Source organism: Tinamus guttatus, unplaced genomic scaffold (genome assembly GCF_059628265.1).
Source record: "Tinamus guttatus ecotype Peru unplaced genomic scaffold, ASM5962826v1 Tinamus_guttatus_pri_ptg000311l, whole genome shotgun sequence".
Taxonomy (NCBI): domain Eukaryota; kingdom Metazoa; phylum Chordata; class Aves; order Tinamiformes; family Tinamidae; genus Tinamus; species Tinamus guttatus.
Window position 1 is genome coordinate 2,877,541 of NW_028288845.1, and position 22,046 is coordinate 2,899,586.

Here is a 22,046-nt window from a genome sequence, read left to right on the forward strand (position 1 = left end):
GTGGCTTAATATTCCAAAATGATTTTTTTCTTCCAAAAGACGACAGCACTTTAGTAGCTGCGTGACCTCCATGATGTCAGAATGTCATTGTGCAACCGTAGCTAAGAAAAGCCTCCGAGAAAAAACAAAGGAGCTTTGCATCTCCCACTAACATGAGATGTGCATATACAGTACGTAGCATTTTGGAATTCATACTGTGGTAGCGCGCTGTTGCTTTCAGTTTGATTAGACAATCTTTGTTTCGTTTTTCCTTGCTTTGACAGTGAGTATGCTTGTTTGCTGCTTAAGTCGTCTTAGTGCTATCTAGGTCAGTATACTTAGGTTGGCTTTTATGTTCAGTAAGTCAGACAGATTCGGTGCCTAAAAAAGATCAGCAGCAGTTTTTCTTTGCTTTATTATATCTATGATAGAAAAATATTTTATGATTAATCAGAATTGTATACCACAGAGCACCTACCATTTCTGCATTGCAGATATATTTAGCTCTAACACTGCTTGTGGTTAACAGGGTGTAGCGTAGACACAGACAGCTGATCATGCAGTCAGACCCTCTGCTCGTGTGGTTTGTCAATACTGCTTAGGATTTTGATGGACTGTAAAAGAGAAAAAAAAGCAGAAAGGAAAGAAAAAGGAAATGTTTTACTTGCATGAAAAATAGATCTTTATGATATTTTTTCCTATAATTATCTTTTTCCTTTTCTTCCTTTTTTTTTTTTTTTTTTTGAATTCTGAGGCTTAAAAAATAGGAAAGCGCAGCAAATGCATCTAGGATCTAATGTGCTATGTGAAATCTTTCTCCGTCAAGAGGATGTTGCTGTAGTCAATCCAGCCTTTCTCCAATAAGCAAGAAGATTGTTTTGTTTTCATCGGCAGGCGGACTCAGCTATCGCACAGACAGATTCTGATAAGAGTTTGAAATGCCTACTACTGTATCGTTGTAGAATTTGGAGTTTGCTAACAGTGCTAGTGACTGGAGCTCATCTTGCATCACCAGTTGATGACAATTTTCTTTGTTCCCTCCCACCCAGTTGAACCAAGACTCTGTAGCCGATATGCAATGTCACTTACAACATTAATCAGATACTGCATTTAAGGTGAGCTGTCCCTTGCCTCCTCCCTTACCAGAGCTGTGCTGCAGTATGTATCTTACTCCTGCAAGCCTAAAATGGCAGGCAGGATTAACGTTGCTTGTGCTGTGTGCATGCCGTGTATTGAATTCATTATACCGTGCCTGGTATCTCAAATGTGAGTATGTAAATAGTCTGTGTGCCATAGCATGCAGTAGCGAAGACTGGTTTTTGCTTCATTACAGGCTTAGATATTTGAGCATCACCTTAAGAATTTTTTTTCATTTGCAATGTGGTGAGCTGTTAGCTTGTCATCACATTCGAACTACGTTACTAGCCCGTGGAAAGAAAAAAAAAAAAAAAAAAAAAGGCAAACTGTGCTTCCAGATGGTGTCACCCTTTTTCTTCTTGCATTTACTGTAGTTTAAATAATGTATATTGTATTGTTAATTAATGTGAATATCGAATTAAAGCACTTGAAACTTACATATTTATTATGCAGGTAGGAGGCACGTCGAATCTATTTTTAACTCTTACGCAGTCCACGTTGTGCAATGGGCTTTGGTTGTCGAGTTTATATTTTCAGCTGTGATATCAATAGGCTGATTTTCAGTAAATGTGACAAGTGGCCTTTGCTGTGGTCAGCTTCGAGCTGTGAACCCTCTGAGGAGGAGAGAAAAAAAAAATCTCGTATTGCAGTTTCGGAAAACCTCGGATGAAGATTTTTTTTTTTCTTTTTTTTTTCCTCCCCCACTCCTGCTTTCCCTATTGACAAATTCAGTTCTCCTGATCATGGTCTATTCAAGCTGCTTCCCATCTGATTTTTGACAACGGCTTCTAAAAATTATCAAGAAGACCGAGAATTCAGTTTGTCTCCATCGCTTTACGTAAAAATGGCTGGGTGCATTGCCACGCTAACACTGCACTAAGTGGTACATGCAGGTAGGTTGAGATTTGCATGTTTTACAGATTTCTTCATCAGGGCTGCAAGAACATAAAATGGGCTTTAGAATATAGCTTTCTGTTTAAAAAATACATTAAAGTGTTAATTGAAACCAACATGATATTAAATTGCTTGGCTTCACATGTTGACATGACAATTGTTTTTACCTATTTAAAAAAACCTATTGTGAAAATAGAGCAGTCATGTCTGTTAAAATAACCATAGGTAGCAAGGGCGTGGCGACGCCTCTGCAACAAAAGAATTTTTGAAAACCCGATTGATTCCATTACATTTTAAAGCTGCCTATGAGCCTTATGGAGCTTGCAGTTAAAATGCAAAAATAAAAATTAAGGCAGATAAGAAAAATGAAAAATATTTAAATTCTGCTGTGAGCGTTTTCCCATGCGTTGTGCGAAATCTTAAATAAAGATTGATAAGCTTTAATACTAATATTTTCTGTATCGGATACAAATATAAACCTTCAGTTATTTCTTTTTATTTTAAAGCATAAGGTTTTTAAATGATTGATAGAGATGGCCCTATCAGCTTAAGCAGAGTATCAGTTCACTGACGTGTTTTACTTCAAACAAAAAGATCGTGAAATTAAAACTGGCAGCAATAGGTGCAAAAGGCTGAATTTGAGCATTAAGAATAAAAAGAATTATGATTATTGTGCTACTAACTCCAACTTCTGTAATATATTTGTTTGAGATTAATACTGGGCCAGAACCAGTTTCCGTGGCAACCAAATCCTTTTAAAAGGTGCAGTAGTAGTGGTGTAAAAGAAATTATTCTCTTTAATACCAGTACCACAATGCAAATGGAAATTTTGCAGTTAAGTTTCTTTTCAGTTCTAAATGAGAATCTGATCTCATTTTATGTTTTCATGTGACTATCATTTCTTACACGATGCTATGTTTATAAAGCTGTGCACAGCATAAAACTGTTTTTTTCCTGTTTTGCATTGATTGCTTTCAGAAATGCACCCAAGTGGTGATTCTTTTTTTCCCTTTTCTTCCGTTTTTTTTCTTTTTTTCTTTCTTTTTTTTTTTTTAATTAGACTAGTCTTGTATGTAGGTCAAGGTTTGTACTGTCGGTACATAAAGTGATAGTTTCATTATCACCAAGATAGAAGTATCACTAAAACAGCAGCTGAGAAATGTAGAGAATCAGAAGGGTGTTTAAGCCCCTTTTCACCTTTGCTGAATTCTGCCACAGTAATGCTAATAACCCATTTTTAAATAGTGGTTGCATTCTGGAGTTCAGCTAAAGAACTGTGTTGAACCATGCTGGAAAAGAGCTTGTATCAGACCTTATAAACAAGCCTTTATATAAGCTCACTTGCGGTCTGCGGTAATTTGCAGACCTCCTACATTTTGCAAAATTCAAGTACTTTAATTCCTTATTTCCATTTTTATGTAACATTTAAAAAATATAAGACAAATCTTGTGCGTATACCAGAGGTAACAGCTAATACAGTACCAAATTTGCTAAATGTCTCCACTTGACTTCTAATGCAATGTATTTCCTTCTGAGTCTCCTTTGTACGTGACTTGAGAAATTCTCACTACTGCACTGAGACTTTTGCAGCAGGGTAGCCATTTTCCTTTCACGTCCTTGACTTTAAAATGACCAAGTATATTTTACGTGGATGATGATCTAGCATGGAAAATCAATACAAAAGGTGTATTAGAAGCACAGTCCATTATATTAATGATAGTCTTGACAGTTTCAGTGAGATTGAACTAATTCTTATTTATTTTTAAATACATCAGTTCAGTGTATTCCAAATAAAGAGTGTATAACTGTTCAGGAAGATGACTGTTGTCATCTGTCTTGATAGGCCAATGCTTAATAATGATAATAAATCCATTGGGTTGGTAATTACTAGATGAGTTAGACAGTGCAATCATATTTCCCCATTCCACATAAGGAAGCAGAACTAAAAACATAATAAACAGCATCTCTCAAGTGACGTATGAAAGTTGTATTTTTAATATGATTTTATTTTTCCCCAGTAGCTTATCTCCAATATTTTATCTTTCAGTCTGAAGTGTAATGGAAAGAATACCTGTACATGTTCTTATGAAAACTGTATTTCGTTGTTTATTTCTTATGTGGTTATTTTTAAAGGAAGTTGCTGAGCTAATGCTCTGCAGTAGCAATCTTTTTATTGCTGTTGATATTTATCTTTAGAAAAGAAGTGGCACTTTTAGTTAAACTGTTTTTATTACTTCTTTGTGTTTAAATATATGCACTCAGGGAAGCGCAGCTCCATGACACGAGCATGCTTCACTATGGTCGTTTTAAATCCATTTGCAAATTCGCTCTTTTGTTAGAGGGTGCAAGTCCTCTTGTAATTAATATGACTGAACTCAAGTGCTTTCATGGCTCTGGAAAAACTCGCTGGCAGCCTGTGAGCGGTAATTTCTTCTAGCTGAAGAAACGGATTCATTTATTAAGGAGGATTCGAGTAATTAGCAAGCTGTTTGCAGTTCCAGTATCATTCGCCGGGTGCTGTACAGATTTTAATGGTAGTTAAATCTAGCTGAGGCAGGACGTCTAATATCAACGCCGGAGTGCTCTACAAAATCCTGTAGAAACTTCCTGCATTTTGTTCTCTTTGGCTAAGGGGGTAATGGATGCCCCTAGGAACAGGTGCAGTTTTTCATGCCTCAGCACAACCTGTCAAATGTTAGTGCTGGAGTGGGGGCAGACTTGGCTTTTTGTCTAGTGTTATCCTAGATGCCAAATTGCTGATATTCAATTCCCTTTTTTATACCTGAAATCTATTATTTTATGGATGGAAATTCTACTTATGCCAAACAGAAAATCTACATAAAGCTTGACTAGGCACAAAACCTAGCAAAAAATAATTCCAGTGGGCACTATCCTGCTTACTTTTAAATTACCTTTTCAGTTTAGGATACTTCTGGCTCTAAATTTCAGTTTGATTTGCAGATCCGACAGTGTGAAACTGTTTATCTTTATCTAATATCTGTTGGACTGTTACCCTCAGGGGGTGTTAGTAATGAACAGATACCAACTAACCCTTTCAGGGCATCTAGGGTGGCTGTTTTCCTTCATGATGTTCAAGTTTGTCAGGTATAGGTTTTTAGCATGTGTTAAAATTGATTTATTATGTATAGCAGTACATTATCAAAGTAGCATTACCAAATTTGGGGATTCTTTTAGCTTTGATAAAATCTTTTTTTTGTTTTGTTTTTGTTGTTGGATTCCTCTAAATCCCTAAATTAAAAAGTTTAAGCTTCCTACTCACCATAATCTTTGTCAGTGACTTGAAACAATAGATGGGCTCATGACTTTACTGCTATTTGAGATGATAATAATAATAATGGCTTAATTAGTTTCTTTTTTCATACTGGCCTTTATTATGAGGAGACATGCATAGACTGCAGCTAAAACCTAACAAGTGATGGATGCTGTAGTTCAGTTTTCTATGAAATTATAGCAGTATGTTTGCAAATGGAAGATGTATCTATTTATTTTTAATTGCCACTCCGTAAAAGCCTGTTGGCTGAGTCATGAGCCTCATCCGCAAGATTCTGCAGTTTGTTCTATGGAACAATTTGATTTTTGTCTAGTATCTTCAGGATGAAACCTTGTGCTAATATTTTTTACAGTATTATATAATAAAGGATGTTTGAATCCTATATATTATTAGGATGTTTGATGTATAGTAGCATAAAATGTGGATGTTTGAAAACAATGAAGAATCATTTAAGCAGCAAGATACAGAAAGACTATATATTGCTTAAAAAGTCTTATCTGTGGTAAAAGCGGTTAGAACAGAAGTGGCAGAATGGAAAGAAGGGAAAGAAAAGGCCCTTTGAGAGATGTCAAAAATACATGGCAGCTTTAAAAATAAAAGATAATTTATAATTGGTTTCTGAAGTTTATGTGGAGTCAAGGGAGTTGCCTAGTAATGAAGATTGTTTCCCACAGTACCATAATTTGTTTTCTGAACTGACTAGATGTGATAGCTAATCTTAAAAACACAATTATTTTTCACTGACTTTACTTTGTGAAACTGAGGAACAGATTGACCGAGAAAAGCAGGAAGCCTCCATTATTGGATATCTTATTAAGTAAATATGACAGGAATGGCTTGGATGTAGTTGGATGGCTGCTGGTAAAGAAATATAGCTGAGGCCTGCTCTTAGCCTAATTATCCCCAAAATCCTGGTGAAGAAATGGTTTCAAACTTTATTTAGAAAATGTCCTTAGATTCCAGTCTAGGATACATTGTGAAACATGATGTCCTGTTTGCACTACACAGGTTAAACCATAAAGAAGCAATGCTTCCCAAAGCAGTCCTTAGAACAGTTTCATTAACAGAGCTGTTGCATTGCCAGCCCGTGGCAAGGCTCATACGTCTGGAACGAGAGCATTCCAAAGAAAGTGACAATGGGTTACGCGATGTATCTGGAAATGGGTACTTGTCTAATCTTGAGTTATTAAAATCGCCTTTTCCCTTTGCAGACTGGCACAGAGGAGCCACAGAGGTCCCACGATTGCTGAGATGATTTTGCCGGGCATATCTGTTGACACCAGTTTAAAAAGACAGTAACAGACAAACAACCTGAATCTAGGTAAGTTTATGGGGTGATTGATAGTAAGCTGCAATCTCTGATTTTTTTTTCAATTAAACAGCTACCTCGTTTTTGAATATGCATTTAAGAGTGTTTTTTTCTCACTATTTTACTGCTTTACTATATTCAGGTCTTAATATTGATGTTTTTTGTTTCCATCTCTAGTTTGATTTTTATTGCCATAGAGGTTAGAGAAATAAAATCTTGCAGAACAGACCTTTGAAACAGGTTGTTATGGCTTCCATGAAATTCCCATGATCTGTGCAAACCAGACATTTTGGCAGGCAAGAAGCAAACCTCTTAAGCCTGCCAGAATGTTAACTCTGGATGCCAGTACTAGCAACCATTATAAACCTATGGCATGCAGTAAAGGTAGAGGAAGTCTGTTAGCACCCATGTCCAATTTTAATCTTGCTATTTTGATTGAGTTTTATATAGTTCGTCTCCTAAAAGGCTAATCTCTATACAGGACTCTAATCGGAGGCAGTAAAAAAAAAGAAAACACTTGAATTGTGAGCTTCAGTAAGCAGTAAGCAGAAATCAAGTAAAGTATTGTGATAAATAATCAGGATTTTTCAAAATACAGTTGTGCATTTTGCATGATTTTTTCAAATATTATCAGTTTCTGTCATCTTATTGTGAATTCAAAATTCATCTCAGTTAAAATTAACATATCTGGTATATGTGCTTTCACTTTGAGATGCGTATGTATAGAATGAAAGAATCTGAAATGCTTTAATTCTTTAATTTTGAACCTGGCCTTTTACATCGTATAGTATAATGTGCATTGTAGCAAGGGAGTAGTTTCATTGATTGCAGTGGCACTATTCACACATTTCTGTAGGAAAAGATTTGTGTGCTCATAGTCATAGCTGAAATATCTTAAGATACAAATAGATAAATAGGCTGCTGCTCAAAATGTAAGAAAAGGAGCTATTTAAAACACATACACAAAACATTAAAAACACCACATTCTTTTTGTTTTAGAATATCTCAAAATAATATCTGTAGTCTAACTTTACTTTTAATATACAGTGCTCTATGATTTAAAGACAGGAGATGATAACATTTTTCAGAGAAAAATATGGCATTGTTAGTTTAAACTAATCAATGAAATGTCAAAATTAGATAAATTGAAGACATTTGGACATACAGAGCAATGGCTGCAAAATTCTACCTATTCTAAATTCTACCTATTCTAAGTAAAATGATCACGGAGCAGTTGCTCAGTATTTTTTAGATAGAATACTGGGCCATAACCTGTTTCCTTGGCAACTACATACGAATAAAAGGTACATTAGCAAAGCTGCAGATGTGTGTCAGTGAATGCTTTTTAACCAGCCCAATGCATTTACATAGCATGTGCTCATAATAATGCATGCATCTTGAAAATCACCATGTAAAAAGATTTCTGGCATAGCCTAAAATGAATTTTTCATATTCAAAGATTTTAACCTAAATTCTATTGTTGTCAATGGAAATCTCTCCATGATTTTTCACTGAGCTTTAATTTCGACTTTTAATAACTGGACGATATTAGTGTGGCTAGTTCAGTGTGCAAATTTTTCACCAAGATTCTGACTATATACAACAAAATATGGAAAATTAAGATATCTGATGTCTTTCAGAAATGCTCAGCCATTCTAAATTTGAATCTTGCACAAGAATTCAGAAGCAAATATGATCATTGCTTGACACACTGACAAACTGAAGCCACTAAATAAAAATGAAACTTCTGCTGCTTCTGGCACCCTCGTTCTATCCAAAATATCCAGGTTCAGAGACGCAACAATAAAGTGCTGTCCTTAACAGCCGGCAACAGAGGGAGCGGGGGGGAGCAATAGGAAGCTGTAGAAGAGATCAAAATGGCAAATGTTCATGGACTAAACTTGGAGTAAAATTTTGCATTTAGGCAGTAGTTTCTGTACACTTTCTGGGTTTGTGTAGTATTGTCTTGCTGTATATCCTTGTCTTTAAAAGAAACTTAGATATCGATCAGATCCATTTTGATAGATTTCTTTAGAGATTTGAGGTAAGTTATGTACATTTTGGGCCTGTCTTCTCAAAGTATTCATTTTCCATAAAATGGAAGACTGTATACCTCTTTTCCAGTTAATTGTATTACCCAAATTGATGTATCTTTAATAGTTAATAAGTAAGTCTAAAATGCTCAACTTTGGAAGGACAGAAAGGAAAAATGGGAGACTGCAAGTCTTGATCTTAAATTTATTTGGTGTGATTTGAGTAGTTGTGCATGTGACCGTGATTCAGAGTAAAAGTTATCATTTGTGCTAGCGTTTAGGACTTTTAGCATGCTGAAACTCACAAAAAAAAAAAAAAGAGCAAAAATATAAAAATATTTTGCAGTTTTAAATAAAGTCAGAGATCCGTGGTGGTCAGCTAGCAGCTTGATGTTTGTAGCTTTTTGGAATGGCTGTGCCTCATCATCTAGAAGACAAACTAAATCAGGTTATTGCTATGCATGTGTTGCCAGGGGAAGGGAGGCAGCTCTATTCTGAGTCCAGCAAGATTTTTACCTCAGCTGCAGTACAGGTCAAGAGTGGCTGTACTGGCCAGGTCCTCAGCGCACCTGGCTGGGAATCACAGTGGCCCCCAAGCACGCAATTTGGCATCCTCCTCTTGAGGATGTTGGTTCAGATATTCAAAGGATGTTTCCTGTGAAACTGGAGAATGAAAGGCTGGATTAGACTACTTTTATTTTATCTGATAACCGAATGGGCAACAGAATACAACACAGTGTTTGTCCAAAATGAGCAAAAATTAAATATTTAATTTGCCCTTTTTGTTTAAAGCTATGGAGATATACCAATTACTACACTTAATAGTCAATAGAAAAAGGGAAAATACTCAGACTGTAAACACAGCTTCACAACTGTGTCTGATCTAAGCTAGCTAGGACTGCCATGAGTCCCAGAGGTGCAAGAGGCTAGAAAGTAACTTGTCAGCAGCACATAAAGCAAATGAAAATATATTATGATGGTTCTTACAGAATTAGTAAGATGTAAAGGGAGCTGATTTTTAGTAGCAGTACAACATAAGGTTCTAAATTGTGTGCAAAAGAGAAAAATCTGGATTTATGTCAGTTATTGTTCTTGCCTGTTTTTCATCTTTAGGTTGGTGGAGAGACAAAGGTAATTATACCTTTAAAAAAGGTCATGCCTAAAATGATTCATATGAAACCAATATAACTTGGGAAAAGAGTCTTGCTTTTGTGTACTTGTGCAGCTTACAGAGCTTTAAAGGCAGGTAAGTCCTACCCAGCACTCTTTCCCATGCAGCCCAGGGTGAATGGGCAGCTGCAGAGGTGACTGCATCTCTGGTCCTTCTGCTTTCTTCTCCCTCTGCTGAAGGGTCTAGAAGAGGAGGAGGCCTCGCCAGGGGAACGATTTCCCTTGCCTCCATTGCAGAAAAGTAAGTGGAGGCCCTTGGGGCTCCTCCACACTTCACACTGAAGTGCTGGTCTGCTTGAGGAGAAAGCATGAGCTGTGTTTTCTCTCTCAGTGGCCTGATAGGTTGCTTCTGACCCCAGCAGAGAGAGCAATAGGGAAGCCAATCTGTCCAAGTATTATTATTTTTTTTTTCTCATGGATATGCAGGCCTTCATTACGCACTGAGAAGCCCTGACCAAATTCTGTTGCTCTCAAAGAATTTGCACAAGTTGGTAAGGCGCTATATATATGTACTGTTTCCTGCTATTCTTTGAGAACTGAAACTGCTTGACTACAGAGGAATATTGGAATATTATTTTCCTCAGCAGTCTGAAATACTCTTAGGGAAAGAATACCACATGCCATGATTGGCAGAAGTGAGATTGTCAGACTTCAGCAAAGCATCTAAATACCACCATTTCAACAGCCATTTCTATGCCTTTTTCCTTTTAAAAAGGAGTAAAAGTTTGATGATATATATATATGCACACACATATATATATAAAACCTTGCTGTTATACCATAAAAGAAATAATCACTTTTAAACCACTCTGGAGTTATATTTAAAAAACAGAATATTTGTGTAATGTTATGCACAATAATTTATATGTTAAATGGGAATTGGTACACTAGGAAGATTGCTATTTCTCCTAGTATATAATGCATATTAAAAAGTCTGAAATGAGGACTGCAGATGTAGACAGATCTCCTTGTGCAACTTCTCATTGAGATTAACAGATATTAATGTAGTCAGCAACTGCAGGTCTGATTGCAGCATCAGTTACTCCATTTTCTTTGCATGTAAATGGTACTATATGAAACATTATAGTGAGAACGTAAAATCTTAGGTGCAGCCAAGCCAGTCTTATAAAGAATTTTTTACTACGAAGTATATTTTCAATATATAAATGGTCAGCGATATTATGAATTCCAGAAAGCTCAAGTTCATGTATGTGAATTAGTACCATCAAGTACTATCAGTCAGAAAATGTGACTGAGCTAAAGTTTCCATAGGAAGATAATGGGATAATAGGGATTAATTAAAAAAAAAAAATCTGTTTTGTGCAACTCTCCTATGTGATTATGGAAACAGCCAGGACATGAAACAAATAGATTAATATCTCTATACTGGGGGTATAAGAATAATGTGTTATACAAATGACAGTTATCCCTCTGCTTCCAAAACAGCTAAAGAAAAACAAGCTAAGGTTTAATGAGAATTCATAGCCTAACTGTACTTAACAATGATTCACATAATCTAAAACAATACTTGTATTTGTTCCTGTTCAGTAATGCATAGTAATTTCTTTCTTTTTAAGGATTATAATGGTTTGAATTTAATCCATATTGTTGTGTTCCTAATAACACCACGTTCTTCACAAATACATCTGGGAGCACTTTTGTCAGAAGTCTTCATTATACATACTAATATGCACCCCTAAAACAATACAGAAACAACAGTAAATAAGCAAAGTCCATGATAAAAAGCAACCTACCCATGATTATGAAACTCTGTTTCTCAGTTATGTAATTTGGAATAAAAAAGAAGGTTGTGACAACCTTGCTTTTGTTCTTCAAATATTTATTCTACATTCCATTACCAATAGCTACTGATAAGAACACCTCAGTTTGTGGTGAGATTAAAAAAAAAAAAAAAAAGAACTCTTTTGGGGAGTAGAGCGTTCTAAATTAAGATACACATTGTTTCAACAGGAGAACTTTTAGATGGGAATTTCAGTAATGCTAAAGTGATAATGAAGTTCTCTACAGACAACTTCATTATTTGTCAGCTGGACTTTTAATGTGAATTGTGTAAAATAGTGGGAGAAGTTCAGATTAGTCACTGAAATTCTGACAATCTCTTGAAAAAATAAAACCATATCATTCAAACAACCAGGAAATCATCTAAGAATTCCAAAATAATATGCTAAAAAGAAAAGGTTATCACTTCTTAAGATGAATCTGTTTATCTAATGTTGATATTAATTTTTTTTTAGATGATAAAGCAGCATTTATGAAGGAAGTGAGTTTTAGCAACACTGTAGGTTCCAAGCTCCCAATGGTGATGATGACAAAATAGCTCACGCTTCTGGAACTTTTGTGTCTAAAATGAAGCAGTTCCTATTATTCAGTGCTTTCAAATCATAGGTTTGGATTTGAAAACAAAATATCATTCCAGCCACAGCACATAGATGTAAAAATTAATACGAATTAGTGTTGACTGAAATTATTCCAAACTTTAAGGCAAAAGGAAAACATCCTTTTGCTTAAATGGATGCTTTTCACCTTACTTAAAGCCCAGTTTTTCACTAGGTTTCACGATTAAAAGTACCTGGAGACACAGCTTTTGCAATCTATTTAAAATTGGAGCGAATATATAGACGAAAAAATGCCAAGTATGTTGGAGCAAATAAAATGCTTCTGGCCAAATAAAATTACACTACTTTCTTCTTTGTTTGGGCAAACAATTGTTAGCACTTCCTAAGCACCAATAGTAATGTTGCACTTGTTTCCTGAGGCAGTAAATATTTTGATGAAATTAGAGGCTAAGACTACTGCTTAAAATAAATATCCTCCTGCTACCTTGCAGATTTTTATGTATATGTAGAAACAAGAGAGCTAGTATAATCAGGTAAGGGAAAGAAAATAAATATGAATATTCTTCAAGATCTGAAGCAAATTCATCTCAAACATGATTATTTAGGGGAAATATTCTCCTTTTCACTGGGAAGTTGCAGAACTTATGTTCTGAGCTACATACCTTCATTGAAGTTATCCTTCAAAGCAGAAGAGCTTTGAAAAAGAATAAAGTAATGAAAGGGTCATTTGCTAGTGTAAAATGAATATTAATAATGTAAGTCAAACTGTTAATGACATAGGGCAAGGGGTTGGACGTAGGGAACACTGTCTTTCCCTGTCTGTCTGAGCTTGAAACATTTACATATAAATAACCAGGCTAGTATGCTAACTGTCACAGAAGAGCACGTTAATTTAGCACAAAGCATTTGATGCAAAATAAGTACATAAAAACGCCGTAGCAGTTAGTGTGAGGAGAAGCGGGGCACCGAGCGCAGCCTGTGCAGCACCAGCCTCATTAGCAGGGATTATCAAAGCAAAATGGCGGCTGCAGCCCCGGCGCCTGCCGGCCCTGCAGGCACCAAACATGGCGCCCCAAGCGGCCCCCGCGCTCCACGGAGCTGCCGCCTTTGTCTCCTTCCTCCCTGCTAAGGAGGACCACAGGAAATGAATTTTGATTGGCACACAGCTCAAAAACAGCGGCTTATTCGACACTTGAGCATAAATCATGTAAGCATTTCTGAGGGTGCTAGGAAAATCATATCCAAACGCAGCTTTCCCAGCTACAGTTCAGTTTTGCCTGGGGCACAGCTATTACCCATAAACAGGAAGCGTCTTCAAGTTATCTAGACAGTTGAAGAGTTGCCAAATGTTTGATGTCTCAAGAGGCTCTATTTCAAGACAGAGAAATATACTCAAATTCACTGCTGTATCAGCAGCTTATATTTTATGTAATTCATAGGGGATTAAACAACAATTATGTTTGAACTCTGCAATAGCGGTTCCCATTACCGCAGCTGAGCGAGCCTCACTATCGCACCTTGCTTTGCCAGGAAAGGGGACGGGGCTTCTCTTGCATGTATCCAGCTCCACCTCGCGGGCAAGGGACGAGCCTGAGCTTGTGCTGAATCCGCAGATGCACCACTTCCTGCCCCAGCTTTCCTGGTTAGGAATTTCCATGTTTCAGTTAGTTAAAAGATTCAGAAGAGACATGGAAAAAAGCTGAAACCTTCTGAAATCAGAAAGAACTAGACATACTATGGCACATGTACGTTATGAAAAGATTATTTTTTAGAGACAGGTAAGTTAAAGTGCCAAATCTCTCCACTCTTACAGGAGGTTCAGTGATGGGACAGTAGTTTTCATAGTAAGACATGTAACTTCAAACAAAAGTGTAAGTCTTCTCTGACTACACTGATAAGGTTTAAAGGCTGTTTTCCTTATGATGAGAAATGATGATAGAAAATCTAAACCAGGAAATGAAAGACTGAATTAAGGATGCCAATAATGAGAAAGAATTACAAGTCTTTCAGACTGGTTCATCTGATGGCTGCAGAGATCTGCCAGTATTAGTATAATCTTCTTTAAGTTTCTCATCTCCTGCAACAGTCTGAATTAAAAATTAGAGGAAATAATGTGAGGCTGAAAATAAATATTTAAAGTCTATAATGCTTCTGAGGGTGTAATAAATACAAAAGGGAAGTGTTGTTCTTAGTTAACAAGGAAGGATGGCAAGAAGCAAGAGTATAAAAGAAAAGAAATATAAATATACTTACAGAAAATGATGTGTAGCTATGTATAATATAACAGTAAACTACAGACTGGGCCTACTATTGTTTTTCCAAAACAAACAAACAAAAATATGCACAAAGCAATGCTCAACTAAAGTTTTGCCCTTCAGAAGCTAGATGTCTAAGGTTGCAAGATACCCAAGGTAGATGCCACGCTGATTATAAAGAAGTTACTTTCCTTTGGAAGCAGTGGAAAAAAGTATCAAAGTAATACACTGAAACTTGTAAAGGAAGTATGATTTAGTAGCCTGAAGAATTTACCTGACCTTTTAATAGCCCTTTGGGTTGAATAGCCCCAAAATGTCACTTAAATAGGTTTGGGGCAACATTTTAAATACTAAAATTTCTCCTATAATTTTACAACAATAATCAGGCAGAAAAAAAAAATGTAATATTTCAAATGGACTTTCCAGTGTTATAATAGAAAATATATAGTAAAGATTCATCAGATTTCTGTGCACCTTAATCTCAGCAGGGCACCCTTGGGAACTAAAGAGATATTTTCCTTTTACAGTACTTTCCTCAGATGCAAACAGAATGTAAAATGTTCCTAAAATGTGTGCTAGATAGGGCACTCTGATCTTACAGTATCTCTCACACACACACACACACACACACACAGAAAAATGCAAGAGGCAAGACAGGTAAAATAAAAGGCAGTAGAGAATTATTACACAGATGAAGAAGTAGACTGTTTAGGGAACAGACCAGCTGGGACAGATAAGTGAAAGTGATGGCTCTGAAAATTAATTTGCTCCAGAGATATATTTTTTTTTGTATAATCTTGTAATGAAATGCAAATAGTTTAGCACATTGGGAGAAAATAAGTGTCCAAATAGCAATTGACAGTTTCTACTATCTTTACATAAGGAATCTAGACTGAGCATACCGCAATATCCATGATTCAAAGACTGCAAAAACTACCAGTCTACTGACATGCAAGTAGAAATTGAAAACACTTTTCCCTGAGAAGGGATAAATTTCAAAATAACTAGCTGAATAATAAGACTCTTACTAAAAATGCTCAGGTAACGAATTGTAGGCTCTATGTGTATAAGTGCCACTTAGAATAGAAGTTGCCACTTAGAATAGAAGTTGGTATATTTAGTAACAGTATGTCGGGTGGTATGTCTTTGAACTAAAACTAGCTGTCTGCTACAAAGAAGCAGAAAAAGTACAGGCAAGTGTCTATGGGGGAGTTCATTGGGAGATAGTTGACAGCATTTATATTCTATACTCAGGAAATAACTGTATCAATAGCTTCCTTTGTGAAATGTTTTTGATGTCTGACAGTTGGTTTTTAATACCACATCACATGAGCAAGTCAGACATAATCTTAGGCACTGTCAGTGTGGAAAAGAATCAATTAAGGGATTGTGGCTACTTGCTGGAAGAAAAGTGTTCTTGTCAGAGTTCTTCATGTAGAAGACTTGATATGCTAGAAGCTGTCTACAATTACGTAGGGGTTTCCAGATACTGAACCAAAGGAGACAAATATCCTTAACTACTGTGAACTTCAGGTCATTACAACATATTATAAATATGGTTTTAAGATTTAAAAACAGAAAACAGTGCATCTAGACTTATAGCTAGTGCAAGTGACTAGATAATCAGTATGCATGTCTACATTTCTGTCATAGTAGTACTGATGAATTCCTTTCTTGATATGCATGGCATATTTACACATTAGATATGTGTAGACATACATATCTACGCATTGGATATGTGTTAGTTGGCATGGGTCACAGCTTGTGAGCTCTGTGTGTTCACAACTCTCAGCCATTATCTGCAATAGCAGTTTTGACCCTTTGCATTGATAATATCTGCCGTAGAGAAACAACAGTCCTGTTGTAAGGTATAAATTTTACCTCTAAACTTCATCTATAATGTACTAAATTATGATATCTCACACAGGGCACTGGCTTGGTCTTCAGAGTAGCATTGTCATAGAGTCATAGAATCCTTAAGGTTGGAAGGGACCTCTAGGGATCATCTAGTCCAACCCCCCTGCACACGCAGGGTCACCCAGAGCACGTGGCACAGGACTGCGTCCAAGCGGCCCTTGGAGATCTCCAGAGACGTCATTCTTTTTTGTATAATTTAAATGGCAGTGAAACAGTCAGTGGATTTTTGCTAAACTGTGTGAAGTGTGAACTAGACTAGCTTCAACAGGGCTATGTGTCCTATTGCTTACTTTGTGATAAAGGCCCCAAGCTCAGCGAAGAGTTACTTGCTAATAGTTTGGATGAGAGAGCCAGTGTGTTCTAGATGACTGTTGTTTGCTTAGCGAATCTTACTATGTAACAGAAATTAAGAACAAACACACACTATCATATTGCAAACTGTGAGCATAAATAAACTATACCTGAAGCAAAAACAAAACAAAACACTTTTATTGATCTTAACTTGCAATTTTACTCATTGAATTGGAAAAAATAATAAAAATCTGTCATTTTAAAGTAAATGCCATATATCTAATAAACCCTAATCACTATTTTAAAAACAGTAAAGGAATTACATAAGTACTGTTGCACATGCTCCACTGCTGTTTACAAAATTGCTCATAAAGCCTTGTCCTGTAGCTGAAACTGCATTTCACAGGATCTCTGATTCTGTGATAAATGTTATGTTAATAAGGAGATGAAATGCAGTTATGTTGTTACGTGATTGACAACCGGCTCCAGAAAATGAAGTCCTCAGTATCCACAGAACTAAAACAATTCAGCCTTCCCATAAAGGCCACCAAGTCACTCGGATGTGTGCTGGGCAAATCACCTCGAGGCTTCAGCGCGTCCTTCCATGTGGGCTGCATCCAAGCCACCACTGGCAAGTCAGAATGAGGCAGCTTTAGGTCCCAGGGCTGAGTGACAGTCACTTTATCCAAAAAGGCCCAGGTTTGGCTACAGACCCACTCAGGGATAGGTGAAGTCTCTGGCTCCTACTGAGGAGCTACAGGAACTCCTGCATCCTTGACCTGTTTGTAACTATTTGTTGAGAAATTAGCACAGCCCAGTGAAATGAGACAGAACTTGTAACCGATAGCCATGATGATGCATCACATGGCTGTATTGGTCAGCTAGGAGCAAATAATTGGTACTTAGTGATTATCTTGTGCATAAATCAATATTGTTCACGTGAGTCCATTTCAAGTTATATAGCAAAACTGTATTCATTCTTAAAACTTAAATATACGGCTATAAACTCAATCTGTCATTTAAATAAATGAATAATGCCTTTAAAGATGCTTCCATTAATTCTTCTGTTTTCCCTTGTAGATGACAGTCATGTCGCATTCCAAGGATCTCAAGGATGACTTCCACAGTGACACTGTACTTTCCATTTTAAATGAACAGCGCATTCGGGGTATTTTATGTGATGTCACCATAATTGTGGAAGATACCAAGTTTAAAGCCCATAGTAATGTGCTGGCAGCTTCAAGCCTCTATTTTAAAAACATTTTCTGGAGTCGTACTATCTGCATTTCAGGTCATGTACTGGAGTTAGACGATCTCAAAGCTGAAGTGTTTACAGAAATTCTTAATTACATCTACAGTTCCACAGTAGTTGTTAAAAGACAGGAGACTGTAACAGACCTTGCAGCTGCAGGGAAAAAACTGGGAATATCATTTCTAGAAGATCTTACAGACGTTAATTTTTCAAGTTCCCCCTGCCCCTATGCATACTGTATCAATGAAAAGGGAACTGTCAAAGAGGAAAAACATGAAAAGAGACACGAAGACTCAGCTGTCACAAATGGACCACGAATTACAAATGCATTCTCAATTTTTGAAACCGAGAATAGTGTGTTTTCTCCACTCGATTTGAGAGCAAGCTTCAAAAAGGTATCTGAGGCAATGCAAACACCCACCACCAGCCTTGACAGAAGTGAGGCTTGCAAAGATGCTGAATCAGCCAGTACATTAGCTGAACACTCATATGCAGTTTCTTCAGGGGGAGATATTTTTCAAGGTACATCTTTTTCTGAACAGGACAACAGCCCTTCATATAAGATGGGTGAAGAGCATTATGAAAATGTCAAAGCTACACCACTCATACAGCCAGGAAAACAGACCTGTGGTACTCCTAAGACTGCCTTTAAGGCCCAGAGCGCTGGCCTGGCTGTAGCAAAAGCGTCAGCCTCTACAGTATCCAATACAGAAGTCCAACATGAAGCTGTTGCTGATCAAACAATTATTTCTTTTCCAAAACCTCAAAATAAAGCTGGGGATTTCCAGTTACCCAGAGAAGAAGAAAATAAATCTGCTAACATCCCTGTATCTGTGGCAACTGTAGTTCCACCTGTTTTCAACTGTAACTGCTGTACAAAATCATTCAATGACAGAGCTTTGCTCAGTACTCATCTTCAGCTCCATTCAGAGCACCAGGAAACTTTCATATGCAAATACTGCAGCAAACAATTTGCAAATCTAAATATACTGGAAAGTCATGAACAAGTCTGTATGAGATCAAGTAGTTTATCTGTTCACAATGGAAGTGAACAAAATTTTTCAGATAATTATACTGCTACAGATGGAAGGAATGGCAATTCATATGCAAACACAGAGCCTCTATTGTCTGAAAACAGCATAACTGATTATTCTAATGCAAACTGCACTTTACCAGAAACAGATCATTTAGTTAAAGTTGTTGATGGGCAGATATTATATACTTGCATAGTTTGCAAGCGTAGTTATGTAACACTGTCTAGTCTTCGGAGACATGCAAATGTACATTCATGGAGAAGAACATATCCTTGCCACTACTGCAACAAAGTTTTTGCATTAGCTGAGTATCGCACCAGACATGAGATCTGGCACACAGGAGAAAGACGATACCAGTGCATTTTCTGTCTGGAGACTTTTATGACTTACTATATACTAAAAAATCATCAAAAGTCTTTCCATGCAATTGACCACCGTCTCTCAGTAAATAAAAAAACAGCCAATGGAGGCTTAAAACCAAGTATGTATCCATATAAGCTTTATCGACTTTTACCCATGAAATGCCGGCGACTACCTTATAAGTCCTATCGAAATTCTTCATATGAAAGTGTTCAAGCAAGCAGCCAGGTTAATGAATCTACTTCTAGTAACTGTTTCATTCCAAATTCTCTTACTTCTGACTTACCGTCACTGAATTTTCAAAGCAACATACTGACAAACAACAGAACTCTTGCCTTGGACACCTCTTCACGTAATGATACAGCAGCTTCTACAAATACTCAGAATTCTTCCTCCTGGGGAGTGGGTATATTAAATTCTGACCTGCAAAGTAACTTTTTCACCCGTGAAAAAACAGTTTCCACTGCTGCAAATGCTTCCAGTTCTCAGGAACATGATTCCTCAATTGTGTCTTTCACTAATATGAAAGAGAATTCAACCTCTGTCATCAGTTACAGCAGTTCTGCACCTTCTGTTATAATGCACAGTAGCAGAGTTTCATCAGTAATAATGCATAGTAAAACAGTCACTTCCATAGAAAACAATAAAGCAGAATCTTCAAATAACCTACCTAGTCAATCTATAAGTGATGATTGTAAATATGGGTCAGATAATTATGGCAAATGCATTACTAAATCAAAAACTATTAAGGAGAAAAAGAAAACACTGCTATACAACAGAGCAGAAACGAGTGAGGATACGCAGTACATCACAGGAGCTGGAGGTACATCTAGCAAAACAACAAATACTGTTCAAGAGTCAAGTAAAACTGAAACATACATTGCAAAGCCCGCCTTACCTGGAACGTCTACTGACAGTAATGTTGCTCCTCTTTGTCAAATAACAGTAAAAATTGGTAATGAGGCTATTGTGAAAAGGCACATTTTAGGATCTAAGTTGTTTTGTAAAAGGGGTCGAAAATCTAGATATGAGTCTAGACAGGACAACCTAGTCGAGGAGTCGGAAGTGGAGGCAAAAGAAAGAAGCCCATCTCAGCTCTACAGTGCGGAATGCATGGAGCTGCCAGAAATGTGTGATGATGTGAGTGATCAGGATTCCAACGATAAGCCCTGGAGACCTTATTACAATTACAAACCAAAAAAGAAATCTAAACAGCTAAGAAAAATGAAAAAGACTAAATGGAGGAAAAAGCATGGATACAAGAACTCCATTAAGGAAAGTCACAACACATGCAGCCGAGAGTATGCACTGAGGAATGCACCTGAGGAAAAGGGCATCAGTCAAGAGGAAAACCCCAAAATGCCCAATCTTCACTGTGAGCTCTGTGAAACAGACAAATCTACCACCGCAGAAAGTCAAGAACACATACACTGGCATGTAGCTACTTCGAAGCCTTACATTTGTGAATTATGCCAAAAACAATTCCAAAGTCCATCCACCCTAAAAATGCATATGAGATGTCACACTGGGGAAAAGCCCTACACCTGCAAAACCTGTGGTAAGTGTTTTTCCATTCCTGGGAATCTACAGAAGCATGAACGTATTCATTTGGGGGTCAAAGACTTTGTCTGCCAGTACTGTAATAAGGCATTCACTTTAAATGAAACGCTCAAAATACATGAAAGAATTCATACTGGAGAAAAGCGGTACCACTGTCAGTTCTGCTTACAGAGTTTCTTGTATCTTTCTACCAAAAGGAATCACGAGCAAAGGCACATACGTGAGCATAATGGAAAAGGATATGCTTGCTTTCAATGCCCCAAAATTTGCAAGACAGCAGCTGCTCTGGGAATGCACCAAAAGAAACATCTATTCAAAAACCCAGGCTCACAAGATAGGAAAGAACATTTTTGCAATACAAGTGCTAAACTCTTGGAAAATCAACATTTTCTTGGCTCAGAAGGGAATGAAGTGAAAAATATACAAAATATAACTCCAGAAGTTATACTCTGAGTGACAGTTGTACAAAAGAGGAGAAAAATCCAAATATGTATATTGGAAAAAATATAAAGGCATTGAATGGGGAAACTTTTCCACTCAAATCAGTATCATTTACAAAAATAAAGATCAAAGTTCTTCATCTAAATGTATGTCAATATATGCAAAAGAGGAAGGGGAAAAATCATTGAAAAGAAAAACTAGTATTTTGCAATAATACAAACCTAATGTGAAAGAGAATGAGGGTCTGACCCAAACTACTTTTGCCACAATAGACTTCTAATATACATATATATAGAGAGAAGAAAACAAATTTAAAAAGGACCCATCAAGCCCCTACTACTTAGTGTCACTATTAACTAACCACTGAACTATTTTACAGTGCTGTTGTTGAGTCAGATCATTCTGGACATAGTAAATACATAGATTCAAAGTGTACTCTGTAGAAGGAAATTTTGTTGCAGAAACCATATATTGCATTTTTTTAAACAAAAAGTAATGTGTTTATAAACAAAATAATTGTGGTATAGTGTATTCTAAAGTGAAGGTGGGAAATGTTTCATGAATTTGAGTATGCTGAAGTACAGTTGAGTTCTGGAATGCATTCAGCATTTATAAAACAGATGCAAGAATATAAATTTATTTACATGTCCATATTTAGTTTTGCAGTTACCCTGTTAAGCATCAAGTCTCTAAGTGATAGTATGGAAAGTAATCCAGATTTATCGTATCTCTGAGACATGTATTGAAGATTCAGTGCAACTTGTA

General features: G+C 36.7%; 1 protein-coding gene across 3 annotated transcripts; it reads left to right on the forward strand.

The window, feature by feature from the left end:
* The first annotated feature begins 701 nt into the window (after positions 1-701).
* ZBTB38 (zinc finger and BTB domain containing 38) lies at positions 702-21,347 on the forward strand. Of its 3 annotated transcripts, XM_088528542.1 has the most exons (4): positions 702-1,094; positions 6,514-6,623; positions 17,715-20,838; positions 21,038-21,317. In XM_088528542.1, exons 3-4 carry the CDS (start codon positions 17,715-17,717, stop codon positions 21,253-21,255), a joined length of 3,342 nt encoding a protein of 1,113 aa, XP_088384668.1. In that variant the 5' UTR covers positions 702-1,094; positions 6,514-6,623; the 3' UTR covers positions 21,256-21,317. The 3 variants fall into 3 exon arrangements, with proteins under 3 accessions (XP_088384668.1, XP_088384666.1, XP_088384667.1); XM_088528540.1 differs by having other exon boundaries at positions 17,715-21,347; XM_088528541.1 differs by lacking the exon at positions 702-1,094 and adding an exon at positions 1,811-2,009 and having other exon boundaries at positions 17,715-21,347.
* Positions 21,348-22,046: the final 699 nt, after the last annotated feature.

Coding starts and splice junctions, on each gene's coding strand:
- ZBTB38 (XM_088528540.1), top strand. CDS start 17,715: ATGACAGTCATGTCGCATTCCAAGGATCTCAAGGATGACTTCCACAGT.